This window comes from Crocodylus siamensis, chromosome 14 (assembly GCF_052110815.1).
Source record: "Crocodylus siamensis isolate JL-2025a chromosome 14, ASM5211081v1, whole genome shotgun sequence".
In the NCBI taxonomy this organism is placed as follows: Eukaryota; Metazoa; Chordata; order Crocodylia; family Crocodylidae; genus Crocodylus; species Crocodylus siamensis.
The window spans coordinates 5,564,036-5,576,590 of record NC_143408.1 but is presented as its reverse complement, the minus strand read 5'-3'; the positions used below and the strand labels follow the sequence as shown (position 1 = coordinate 5,576,590).

Here is a 12,555-nt window from a genome sequence, read left to right as displayed (position 1 = left end):
CACCTCCCTTTCAGTACTTCTTGCATGACTCTGCTGGCATTTCATCCCCCGTAGGCCAGTGGGATGACTTGGCCCATAGAAAATAAGTTAATCCCAGCCCCTTTTCCAAATGGCTCCTGCTAACGGGTGACTGGGAACGGACACTGGAATCAGATGTGGGTTCCCACCTCTCCCCTTTGCATGCATTCCCTCCCCAAGGACCTGTAACCGTAATCTGGCTATGGGACGATTTATGAGTGTTCAGGGACTCTGTGCACATCATAAAGCCCAGACTGCGCAGAGCCCGGGATCTCCGGCTCCTCACAAAGAGCATCCACCTGGATGGCTGCTGGTTGCTGGTCACTCAGTATGTGTTAAGCGGGCCAAGGCAGAGCTGGGGTCTGCTGAGATCGTTACATTCAGTGCTTGGGAACATAGGACTAGAAGGAACTTTCTGGGCCATTGAGTCTCATCCTGCACACCACATACCCAAAGCGCCCTTTAAAACAAGGCCATAATGCACCGCAGGTAAAAAGCAGGACTCCAGTAAGAGCTGAGCTGTCTGGGGCACTGGCTGGTTCGTGGGTTTGGCAGATCGGAGACCCCGTCCGATGGCTGACGGCTGCCCCTGCTCAGCAAAAGAAGTCACTCCGCACAGGTTTGCAGGTTGTTCACTGGGACTCTGACCCTGTCTGGACTCGGGATGGCGAGTGAGTGTCTGCTTAGGATCGCTTCCTCGGAGACGCGTGCTTGGTCACTTCCAGACTGTTGGAAGGGAGGTCAGGCCGCGTGGCCAGGAGCTCTGGCCCTGTGTTGTACAGGAGAGAGTCAGACTCAATGGCCTTAATGTCCTGTTTGCTCTTCAAAATACGGGCGACTCTGTGAAGGCCACAGTTCAAATGGCACCATAGGCAGGGCCCAAGACCATTGACATGGGATTGCTTAATCCATTTATTAGAACTGGCGATTAATTCCAGCCCGAGCGTCAATAAGGCCTTGCACTACCATGTTGAGCAATGCTGCTGTCCTAGTTAAATGGAGTGAATGGGATGAGAGAAAGGGATGAGCACGGCTTGAGATGGGGCTAAAACTTCACTGAAGCCGGCTTGCTGCAAGGCTGGCTAGCAGGGCACGAGCCCATCGGTATCAGTCTCGTATGGGGTCGGACTCGATGATCTGCTAAGGTCCCTTCCGACCCAAACGTCTGCGAATCTGTGAATCGGTTGGCAAAGGGAAAATGACAGATGGGCGATTATTTCTTTTTAATGAAAGTTTACAGTTTGTTGTAGAACCTGCTGAAAGCTGTAGAGACTTCCAAAATCTCTGGGCTGATTTCCTTGTGCCCATAATTGTCTCCTGTTCTGATGACAAACCCTTGCTTTTTCCTGGCTGGGGCAATACGATCGACAGCGCCTCAAGGTGTGTCTGCACGGCATCCCCGGCGCTTCCGGGAAGCGCCTGCTCCAGCACGTCCCGCCCAGCTGCTCCTGCTGCACGCGCGCCCAACCCAGAAACGAAGCAACGAGACTGCCCGGGGTGGTCTCAGCTCTCAAGCATGCTAGCTGAGAGCTCAAAAGCAGGGGTGGGAGCATCTTCAGAGTGCCTTTCCCACCTCATTTAGGGTTTATCTCATGCTAAGGAGGAGCATGTGGATAGTTTGTGCTGGACAGTGGTGCTCTCGGGGAGTTCTGGGAGCGTGGTGTTGATGCACAAGTGATTTAGGAGCCTGCACCCTCATCACGTGTGGCATTCAGTGGCTTTCAGAAAGCTCACTCCAGGCAACAGAGATACCCAGGGCTGAGGTTTTAAAGAGCCACGGGACTTGCATGCTTCTCGCCTCCTGGAGCTCCCCCACTAACAGCTTGTCCCCCTTTTGTTGCAGACAGCACCTTGTTCGAAAGCTACACCGAAGGCGAAGTCCGCCAGCTGATCGCCGCGCTGGTGGAGAAGTACAGCCAGTCGATGAACTCCGGGGGGCACGAGCTGGCGCTTTTCCCCAAACCGGGGAACCGTATGAAGCGGGCCCGAGCCCGGCACAAACCCTGCGCCCTCAAGGAGCTGGAGGTCAGCGTCAGCGAGCTGGGCCTGGGCTTCATGTCCGACGAGATCGTGCTGTTTCGCTACTGCAGCGGCACGTGCAACGCGCCCGGCCAGAACTACGACATCTCCCTGCAGAACATGAGGAGCAAGAAGAAGATCAAGAAAGAGAAAGTAAGGGCCAGGCCGTGCTGCCGGCCCCTCTCCTACGACGACGAGGTCTCTTTCCTGGACAACAACAACAGGTACCACACCGTCGACAAGCTGTCGGCCAAGGAGTGCGGCTGCGTGTGAAGCGGGGAAAGGGATCCCGCGAAGTTTGATGTCCGTAAGGCAGCAGCAGGAGGCCGAGAGCTCACGGTCCTGGCCAAAGGGCTATTGCTGCGACCAGCGAGGGGGAAGGGACTGAGATGGAGCCCGGGCTCCGAGCAGCCAAGAAGGCAACTGGTGACATGCCTGCCTCGGGTCTGCGGTCAGACTCCAGGGGCAGCCGGGAAACTCTTGATGCTGGGTCGTGCCCTGCGGCCGACCCCCCCTTGCCAGGAGATCAAGGAGCCTTTCACCACATCTGCAGATGCCTCCGGATAGGCTGGCGTCCACGGGCCCATGTGTTGCAAGAAGGAGGGGGCGAGCAAACGGAGAGGTGCAAGGAAACGCTTGCCGCTTTCCTCCAGGGGTGCCGGCATCGAGTCGCACCAACCTGGTGTCCACATGTGCTTCGATGCCTTTTCCTTTTTATTTTTTTTGCACGGTGGGTTGAGCAGGAAAGCACAGCTGGCTCAATATTTCCGAGTCCAAAAGAGGGCAGTTGTCTTCACCTCCACGTGCCGTTTCTGGCCGGCCCTGAACGAAGGACTCGGGTCATCGTCCACATTCCTAACCCTGTGAAGATTGAGGAATTTCAAATCGCTCTTAGGGCTGAAAGGTACCCCGCCATGCACACACATGCCAAGACCGATGGAGAGTCATGCCCGGGTGTGGGGTTCGCATGGGTGGAACCTTTTCAATGTAGGGATAAATGACTGAACCATCAGGAAACCTTGTTTTATATCTTGAAATCCTATCTGATTGTTATTTTATCATACACATACAGTATATTCATGATCTGTAAATGTATAGGAAATATATATAGATATAGACATAAATATTGGTGGCGTTTCCAGAATTACAGAATGATATCGTTCCTTCCAAGCCACGATAAGGTCAGTTAAAAACTGTTGCATGTTTCCGCTCCACCTCTCTCTCGTGCCATTCGTTTGGGGCATGACGGGGATCCTTATACATCACCCCCTCCCCCCAGCCCAGTTGTTTGACTGGAGATAGGAGGGTGCAGGAGTGGGCTACACTCAGGCATTGGGCACTGGCATGATTATCCGTTTTAGCCTGAAAATTGCAGTGCAGCCTTAGTGTTAACAAAAATGGGGCATCCTGGGCTGGTAAGCAGCCTCGAAAAAAATCACAGGTGCACAAACCAGCCACCTCTTTGTTCAGGATGCTGCATTGGGGCATGGGCTCATCAAGAAGGAAGTTGCAGCTATCCCTGGTCCTACTGCTTTTGTGTAGCTGTTTCATCCTGCTGCGATAAACCTCTATGCCACATCTCGGACTGGCTGTCAAGGGCACATCTGTAGCAGAATCGCTGGCCCCTCCACTCCAGCAGCCCCGCCGTGCGGTAAGGCTGGGATTTTCGGGGAGTTCAGTGGCTTCTCTGATGTTATTGGAATGGTCCCACTGCATTGGTGTGGGTCCCATTATGTGGTATAAGGATGCTTAGACCAGCCTGGGGAGAGGGATAAGTAACAGCAGTGTTAAAACACCATTATATTAGTGTCCACACTAGGGTTTGTGTTAGTATAGATGGAGTTGGCAAGGGGGAAAATCACACGTGAATGAAATAGTTATACCGCTCCAAAATCTGTGGGGGCTGAGAGGCTCCAAACTGCTTTGGAAAGGCCCGTTCAATTGATCTTAGCACCTGGCTCCCTTGGAAATACCTGGGGTAAAGGCTAAGCCCCAGGTCCCACTTGGCTTCTCGGAGCATGGTGGCTGCTCCAGCTATGGCTGTCCATTGAAGGGGAAAAGGGAGATCCTTGGCATTCATACACCACTTTACCTCAGTTGATTTTTTTTTTGTTTCGTTTTGTTTTTTGATGGACAGATGTTTCGTGGTTCCCTCCTTTACCCTGATCCAGGTCCCAATGAGTCTCCTGGGCATTGGGTTGGCTCCTAATAACCTTGCTATCCTTTCTCACTGTTCATTCTGCGACTGCCTCCTTCAATTTGCCTACCCGTTGCAGTGGCTTATTCCCACCTTCCCCCTCCTCTGCTTTCGTCTTACGGCTCCCAATAACCTAACGTTAACTGGACTGACTCTCCGTGTCTTCTACTGCTGCTGTTGTCAGTCGGCCACTTCATGCGGCTGGGGCTTCTCCGAGTTCACCTTGTAAAAAGATCAAGAAACATTTTGGTGCCTGAGAAGAAGCATGCGTTACTGTAAGGACCTTTTCAGGCCAGAGATGCTTTTGGTCGTGACATTGGAAGACTACAGCAATACAATTAGGGCATGCATCCGCGTGCTAGTAGAAGAGTGACGGCGCAGACAAGGTTGGGCTCCCAGGCTGGGGCAGCCGGCACCCCACAGATTTTGGGGGAATGCACCTCTGCCAAGGCCAAAATCCAGACCAGATTTAAGAACCCAGCTGACAACAGCCTTTGCAACTGGAAACGCTCATCGAACTCGCGTGTATTGAAGGCTTAGAGCTGTGCCACCAGTTGACAAAAGGGGAATGAGTGAATACCGTGAGCTGGGCATGTTTGTCGGTAGGTTCGGTTCCTTTCCTCCAAGAACTTGGGTCTTATTTTCCCGGTGGCAGGATGCGAGTAATTCCCATTGACTTCAGTAGAGCAGAGAGTAATTCCTATTGACTCCAAGAGGGCCGTGTAGTTTGTCTCATGCCTGCAGGAAGAATCAGGCCCTTTTCATCTAAGGTTACCATTTACAGCACTGTCACTGCTGTTTACTCTGTGGAGAAATAAATGAGACCACAGACTTTTGCATTCTCTGAACAGGCTATATTTGTCGCCTGGAATAGATGGTTTTCTCCCCTTGGCTCTTTTCCCAGCTAAGGCAAACCATAAACAGAGGGAGAATATTGGTGTCATGTACTGGGCATTAACAAAGACAATGGAAAGCGAACAGGCCTGGAATGATTTGATTGCTGTTGACTTCTATCCCTTTTATCCAGTTGTAGGCCAGACTTTGATCCTGGCTACACCCAGTGTAGATCTGGACTGACTCTGCATTGGGAGAGGTGGGAGCAGGATCCGAACTTGGGTGTTTATTTTTCACGGGAGGGTGTAACAACCGGGGGTGGGGGGTGAATGATTTTATGCATGAACTTGCTGAAACCCTGTCTTAGTAGAGTGAATTAGCGGGTATGGCTGCATTTGCAAAGCAGCCCAAGGGAGGAAGGCACCCAATTCAAGAATTGGACCTTCTATCTGAAAACCCCTTAGTCCCTAATGGGAATAGTAACCCAAACACTTCCTGTGTGTATCTCCAGCAAGACATGAAAAATGTAATGTGGAGAGCAAATAGCCTAGATTTCTGACCTCTGGAAAAGGTCAGGCTTTTTTTAACCGGATCCAAAAGCCGCTCTTAGCCGAGCGGAGCCAAGATGTATCAAACCAATATAAACACCGTCGTTCAGCCAGCCTCGCCTCTCATGCACCCTGCTTCCATCTGAAAGCAGCCAGTAATCCAGATTCTTACCCTCACCTTTGAAAGCAGAGCCCAGATGTAGAAACTGGCAGTCGGAGAATGGAATAAAGTCCATTTGTTGGGTATTACATGCATGTAAAACCTCTGGTCAGCTTGCAAAAGGCAGCTGCTCTAGAGCACTTGACTTCTACCTGGTTCACACATGCCGAGCTGGCTAATGCCACATCAGGGACATGCCCACGCAGAACAACAGGCGCTGCTAACGCGAGCCTGTTCTGCTGCCAGCTCGGAAATGATAGGGGGCAACATGCACGTTGGGAAATCCCAGTGGCTTTAGCAGGCAGGGTCCCATCTCTCAATGCCAGCTGCGCGTTATAACTCAACCCGGGGTTTCAAGGCGGCGTCCCACTCTGGGCTTGACCCTGCTGCCACCTACTCTGCCCCAAGGCGAATAGGAGCCTGTTGCTGGTAGTGGAGTTCCTCCAGTTTTGTTTCAAATCCTATGTCTTCTCCGCTGGTTTTCATTTATTATCATGTGCCAAATCCTTTGACTTACCCCTTCCTTCCTTGGGCAGCTCCAGTGGGTTAAAGTCTCCGCTCACACCAGTAGGAATCGGGGATAACTGTGGAAGTCACTGGAGTTACAATGCAGTACAGAAGTGGGCTAAGTGAATGGAGAATTCAGTCCACTGACTTCACAGAGATTGCCTGGGGTATAAGGCAGCTCAGCCTCTGACCTATTTGATGGAAATATCAAAGATACAAATGATGTTTACAGCTGTGACGGAGATGAAGCATTTGCCAGAGTCAGTAAAGGGCGACATTTTACATCTGGCAGTGACCCGACGCTCTAAAACCGGCGCTTGCCGTACCAGGCCATTGTGTGCAGCGCTCGGATACGAGTAAACAGATTAGATAAACTACGGGCATACTACGGTTTGGCAAGCCTTGTGCTCTGTGACACAGCCCCAGGGAGGAACAGCGTTAATTCTTCCTGTTTTCATTCTCCGTAGGCATGCAGAAAACTGCGCCATAATGAAAAAAATATTGTGAGCAGGAGGGCTGATGCCCAGTAGGAGAGCCGGCCAAAACGGTTGTGAGCAGTCCTTCAAACTCCAAACAGCTCTTTGTTTTCCCCACGCTCGTACCACCCTGCGTTCCAGCCGCTACGCGGGAATGCGCTTGGGAGCCGGGCTGTGCTCTCCTAACTGGCTCCTCTTCAGAGACCTGTGTTTGCTTCTGACCCAGTGTAGCTCCGACCTGAGTTTTTGCTCTTCGGTATTTATCATTGTAGTCGACGTTCTGCCATTTCGGAGAAAGAAAGTGGCTCTCCAAGGAAGGAGAAGAAACGGCGTCACGCGAGTTAGACCACCCATCACAAATGAGACGTGAATGGTTGAAGCCAACAGTTGGTGAAGAGCCTTTGTGAGCTGCGACTTATTTGTAGTGTGGCCTGGGGGCAGAACAGGGACACCTGGGTCCAATTTGTATCTATGCCGTTGTCTTGTCCCAGGACCGCGGGATAACGTCTCCCCCACTGTGGTCTCAGGTTCCCAATCTGAAATTTAGGATAATGCCCATGATTGCTATGGTTTGGGGGCTTAAGCGTCCTCTTCAAAGCTACAGAAGACCGTGGGAGTTTTTCCGTTGATTTAAATATGTATGAAATCAGGCCTGCAAAAGGTGACATCCAGCAAAAGCAAATCCTTGCCGATAGCAAATGCAAATCTGTCTTACATGAGGAGAAGGAAAAGGCCAAATCTGACAGATTGGACTTGATAGATGCATTTTCTACCTATATAATTATATTGTACTTTATTGTTTCCAAGCATTGTTTGTAACCCTGCAGCTAGGCGGGGATGGTAGATGGCATAACATTCAACTTAAGAGCTGGGATTGTAGTGCATTCAATTTACAAGAGATAAGAGGCTCACTCTTCTGACTTAAAAAAAAAAACCTAATAATAATAAATGGTCTCTTGAGGGCTCGGCTCCTTTCCAATTCTGATTCCACTATAAAAGTAAAATTAGTTTTGTTGCCGAAGTCTCCAGTAAAATAAGAAATAAAGCAAATGTGTTGCAGAAGTAGTACAGGGCACAACGCAGGACTCCAGGAATAAGGAGCCTAGTGGTTTGTGTTACTTCTTGGAAGAATTGGTTTGAGGTGCTCCTGCCCGGTTCATTAGCTGGGGAGTCAGTCCGTTAAATAATTCCCAAGCTGCTGCGTCCGTGCTGAATCAGCGCTCATTTGTGTGTGCTTTCAGGACTTGCGGAGCATATCCCATGGATCTTTCCCAACGTGAAAACTTGGCCCGCAGGAGAGAGCCTGGGAAGGGATTGGTGGCAGGGTCAGCAACCTACAGCCCACGGCACTGTTGGACCTGGTCCGCAGATGTGGGGCTTCAATGGCATTTTCTCGCAGAGGGCTTTGACTGCGAGTGTTTTCCCCAAGCCACTGAAGAGACGGGCAGCAGCAGCATCAGGGGTCTAGCGCCCATCTGCTTCTGACCCAGGGTGGGTTGCTCCTACAGCTTAAAAAGATGGCTTACCCAGCACTGGAGGCTTATCAGCGTTGGACACTGGCATCCTGCTGAGATCCTTTGACCCCAGCTGATTTCCTAGGCTGGACTCAATGATCTCCCGTGGTCCCTTCCAGCCCTAATGTCTATGACATCTATGAAATCCATATTGCGGATATAAGCAGCTGTCAACTGTCAATTTTAGCCGATACCCAAGTGGCGCATCAGCCAATTTAAGCTCCAAGTACCATTACATCCAAGTGGAGGATGCTTATATGAATCCAGGACCTGAGCTGTAACTGTAGACTTATCACTGGAGTTATTTTCTTCAATGAAGACAAGCCTTCACGATCTGGTCCTGCGGAGATTGACTATAGGAGTGAATGGGAACTTGGAGTTGTGTTGGGTTTGCATGATTTAGCCAGTCATTGCCTGTGCCTCCGTCTTCAGATGCCCGACTTGATATGCCTTCAAGAGGCCTGATCTTCAGAAAGCCCTGGGCTCCGTGTCCTCTGAAGTCAGGGATTTTAAGTGTCTCCACTTGCATGTTTGTGATCAGTAGTCCTTCGTCTTGGCCTCTTGAGCTCGATTTTGAAGCCAGTGTAATACTCATGTAAAGGGGGTTTCTTAGTGTTCGTGTTTCTTAGAGAATGGTGGCTTTAATTCAGCTACGTTGGTTCATTTTGTCCTTTCTTGGTGCGGCTATGCACGCTGACACTAAAGCAGAGGTCTAACTGCAGCTCACCGAGGAGCACGTCAGAGGCATCCTTCTGTGCCGCTCTGTAGCCCGAACGGCGGAGTGGGAACAGTCCCTGGTTTGAGTCCTGTGAATGCCTGGTTCAGCCCTCAGTAGGGAATGCAAGATCGGGGCTGTAAGGGAAGGACCACTGAAAGGAAACTAATGTGGGCACATGCATGGGCCCTGCTGCTGCTCTGAGGAGCATGTGAAGAAGACAGGGAAGAGTTGAGGTGAGGAGTGTGCTTGGACCTTTGCATTGTGCAGCCTTGCCTGTCTAGATGAGTTTCATATCAGAGGTTGGAGAGGTGCTCCTGAAGATGCAGGGAAACCTTCCCCCAAGCAAAACTCGGTCTGATCCAGGCGAGGAGATGAAGAGAGCAGAGACCTTAACTCGCTTCTGCTCACTCACTTCTATTTGAAGTATTTACATTGCTCCTACTCCAAAAATATACTGCCCCCCCCCACACATGCGCGCGCACACACACTTCCTTCCAGTCTCTACTTATGCCCACTTTCTGCGCGTGGTGCTCCTTTGGGCTGCTAGACAGTTGTTGGGTTTCAACCTAGCGGAGCCGGCAAGGAGAAGGCAGGGTGGAGGGTTGTTCCTTGGCTACACTGGACCAAATCCCAACCTGGGATGTGCGTGACCGAAGGCAGGATCGGGCCATGGCGCTCACAATCCATTAGCACAGTGCTTTGAGATCTGCCTGGATGGCAGGAGCTGTTTACATGGAAGATGATTGAGGCAGGAGGCCTTGCCAAGGGAAAGGGAATGTGAATTATGCAGAGCTTCAAGACGGATCCATTAGCTCAAAGCTCCAGCTGCGCCATTCGCTGCGGTTTTCTGACAGTCGAGGCTGCTTTCAGCCTCTTGAAGCTGATTAAAATGTTCCGATGTATCCTAACGTCCAAGAAAGTCTTTGAAACTGCTGCTGACTGTCTTGCCATTCTGGCTGCCAACCTGCTCAAGCCTTGGATGGATGTCAGGGCGATTCCACATGGCGTTTGCCGGCAGGGTGTCTGTTATCATAACCCCGTTCCAAACATCCCCGGGTCTACGAGCATGTGAAGCAAAGGCTGCATTGTCCGTGGAGAACCACGAAATGATTCAGTAGCACAGCAGAGGGCACTCAAACCCCTGAGCTCTGGGATCAGGCCTTCTAGCAGGAAGCCGACTGACAATTAGCATTGCAGGACGCTAGCCTCTTGAAACGCACGCTCTCTTGCTGCGCTGTATTCTGCCACAGCGCGCTGCAGCAGAACGGCCTCTCTGCTATTTGCGCTCCAGCAGTTTTCCCCTGCTCTGATCTATGCATAGGAGCATATCACAGTTGCCCCCCACTCGAAGGCTTTTTACAGAATGGGAGTGGTGCAAAACGACCTGGGTACAAGTGAGAACCAGGCTCCTTGGACAGTCCATTACACCAGTGCAAAGTGCGTGCACAAACGGGATCGTTCTGACTGGGGAAGAGTTGTGCACTCCTTTTGCTGTGGTGTAATAGTTACTTACGGTCCAGGCCAGTGCAGAATTAGGCCTCACAATATGGTTGTACTAGTACAACACTGAGGTCAATATTGGCTTTTTATGTTCCCGGGGTGAAAGGCCTCCTCCTAGTTTTTTTTTCCTCCTACCCCAGGCTGCAAAACTGTATGCAAATACTACTACTTCCTTGCACCTCCTTGAGCATGTCTGATATATGTAGCAGATGCAGTCCTTGTTTGGATCTGACTGTTACACATTGGGTTTCTGAATGTAAACCTCCCTGCCTTTGCTAATAGATTAGTTGGAAAGATAATCCTGTGTCACCAGAGGATGGATTTTAATGTGTGCGTCTCTCCCTGTTCCGTTTGGGGCCATTTTACAGATGAAATATGAGTCTCTGTTTTGCGTTGCATAATGATGTTGCTCAATCGGTGACACACTGTGCTCCTCTGTTGCTTGCCCACTGCAATGTGTTTCTAATAGAGTCGTGCTCTAATGGTTTGCTAATGCTTTCCATGTCTACATTGCTGTGTCAGTGACAATAAGACATGCAGCCCATCAGAAGAGCGCTTAAAATACAGCAAGGGCAAAAGGATGGATCGGTCTCTCCATGAAAGCTGCACCAAAACCTGTCATCTGGCTCTTTCCACATTATCACATGCACTATTTATTGTTAAGCATAATAAACAATGGATAACATCTGTTGGGGGGGGGGTTTCCCCCGCCCTGCACCATACATCTCTGTGTGCTGCCAGTCTGCATTAGCTGAATCTATCCCCTGTCAACAAAGGGTGACAAAAAGATTTCATAGCATTCAAAAAAATGATGAGCTTTGGAAACACAATGATGCATGGGAGGGGGGTGTTGAAAAAAGAAAAAAAAAACCCAGCAGTTGTGAACAAGTTTTGTTGCATCGTTTTATTTTCTTCTGTCTGATTGTGAGCTGTGGAATAAATACCCCTGTTTAAACTTGCAGCATTTCCATTAGCCAAAATGGAGTCACTCCTGATCTGTTTTGGCACGTGCAAGAGGGACGATGCCCAATATTGTTCCATTCGCATGAAACCATTGGGAAATGTATGTTTCCAGGTTTAAATAAGTCTGGAAACTTTCTGGTAAGGAAACATTTTACCCTAATTTATTGAGACAAATTATTTTCGGGGGGAAAAAAATAACTGTTCTGTTCATAAACCGGGTTACTGCTGAACTGGTGGTTCAGCAAGCAGTTAAACAGTGGTCTCCATATAAAATAGGAGAGCAACTTCAAATGAATTGAAAGAAACAGGATGGGAGTGGAAAACAATATTTCATTTCTTTTTGTACGTTCCACATAATGGAGGTCTTTTACTGAGTTCTTCTGAGTACCAATGATTTAGTCTTCTGCGCTGGTCTCATTCATCTGTTCAAAACCGCTTCTATTCCGGCATTGTTGGGCTCGAATGACCGACTACAAGAAGTTGATGCAATGCATCTATATTTTAGATAACCTCTATTTATTCAAAGTAACTTATGTTATTTATTTAGATGCCATAGTGTGCAGTCTACATAATGCATTCTTTCTTTTTTTTTTTTTTTCCTTTTATTTATTGAGCAAAATGGTGCCAAGTGCAGTTTACATTTATTACATTCTATCATTTATTCTGAACATTGGGGGGAAATGCAGTATGAGCTTTTTTTAAGAAACAAACAAACATAAACCTGGGTGTGATGCTGTTACATACTCAAGATAAAGTGAAAATAAACTAAGGATTGTATTGATTTCTGTCCGGTTAGTTTGTTTCATTCTTGCCTCTGAATAATTGGTATCAAAAGGATGCCACAATCAGTGCCTTTTTGTTTTAATATTAATGTTGCATCCACTGGAAAACCAAGTACACTTTTACCCCTCCATGATGGCACCTGTCATTTGTACTCACTCCTCCTGTCTTGGCCCATCCCATACTAAATGCAGGAGAAAAAATGAGGTTATAATTTGTAATGGGGTTATATTTGGCACGAGATTATAATTTGTAGCTGTGTTTAAGAATTCTTCTCTTTATTTTGATTTCTCATGCAGAGACCAGTCCCTTAGTCATTCC

The 12,555-nt window shown here is 49.2% G+C and overlaps 1 protein-coding gene across 4 annotated transcripts in view; it reads left to right on the top strand.

The window, feature by feature from the left end:
• The window catches only part of NRTN (neurturin), a 79,393-nt gene extending 67,171 nt beyond the window's left edge, over positions 1-12,222 (top strand). For 3 of the 4 annotated variants that reach the window (XM_090027419.1, XM_090027421.1, XM_090027420.1), the window contains one exon: positions 1,862-12,222. In XM_090027419.1, coding sequence (XP_089883545.1) covers positions 1,862-2,310 — 449 coding nt within the window. In that variant the 3' untranslated portion in view covers positions 2,311-12,222. The remainder of the gene's footprint in view (positions 1-1,861) is intronic. The other variant, XR_016439158.1, reaches the window with a different exon arrangement.
• The last annotated feature ends 333 nt before the right edge of the window (positions 12,223-12,555 follow it).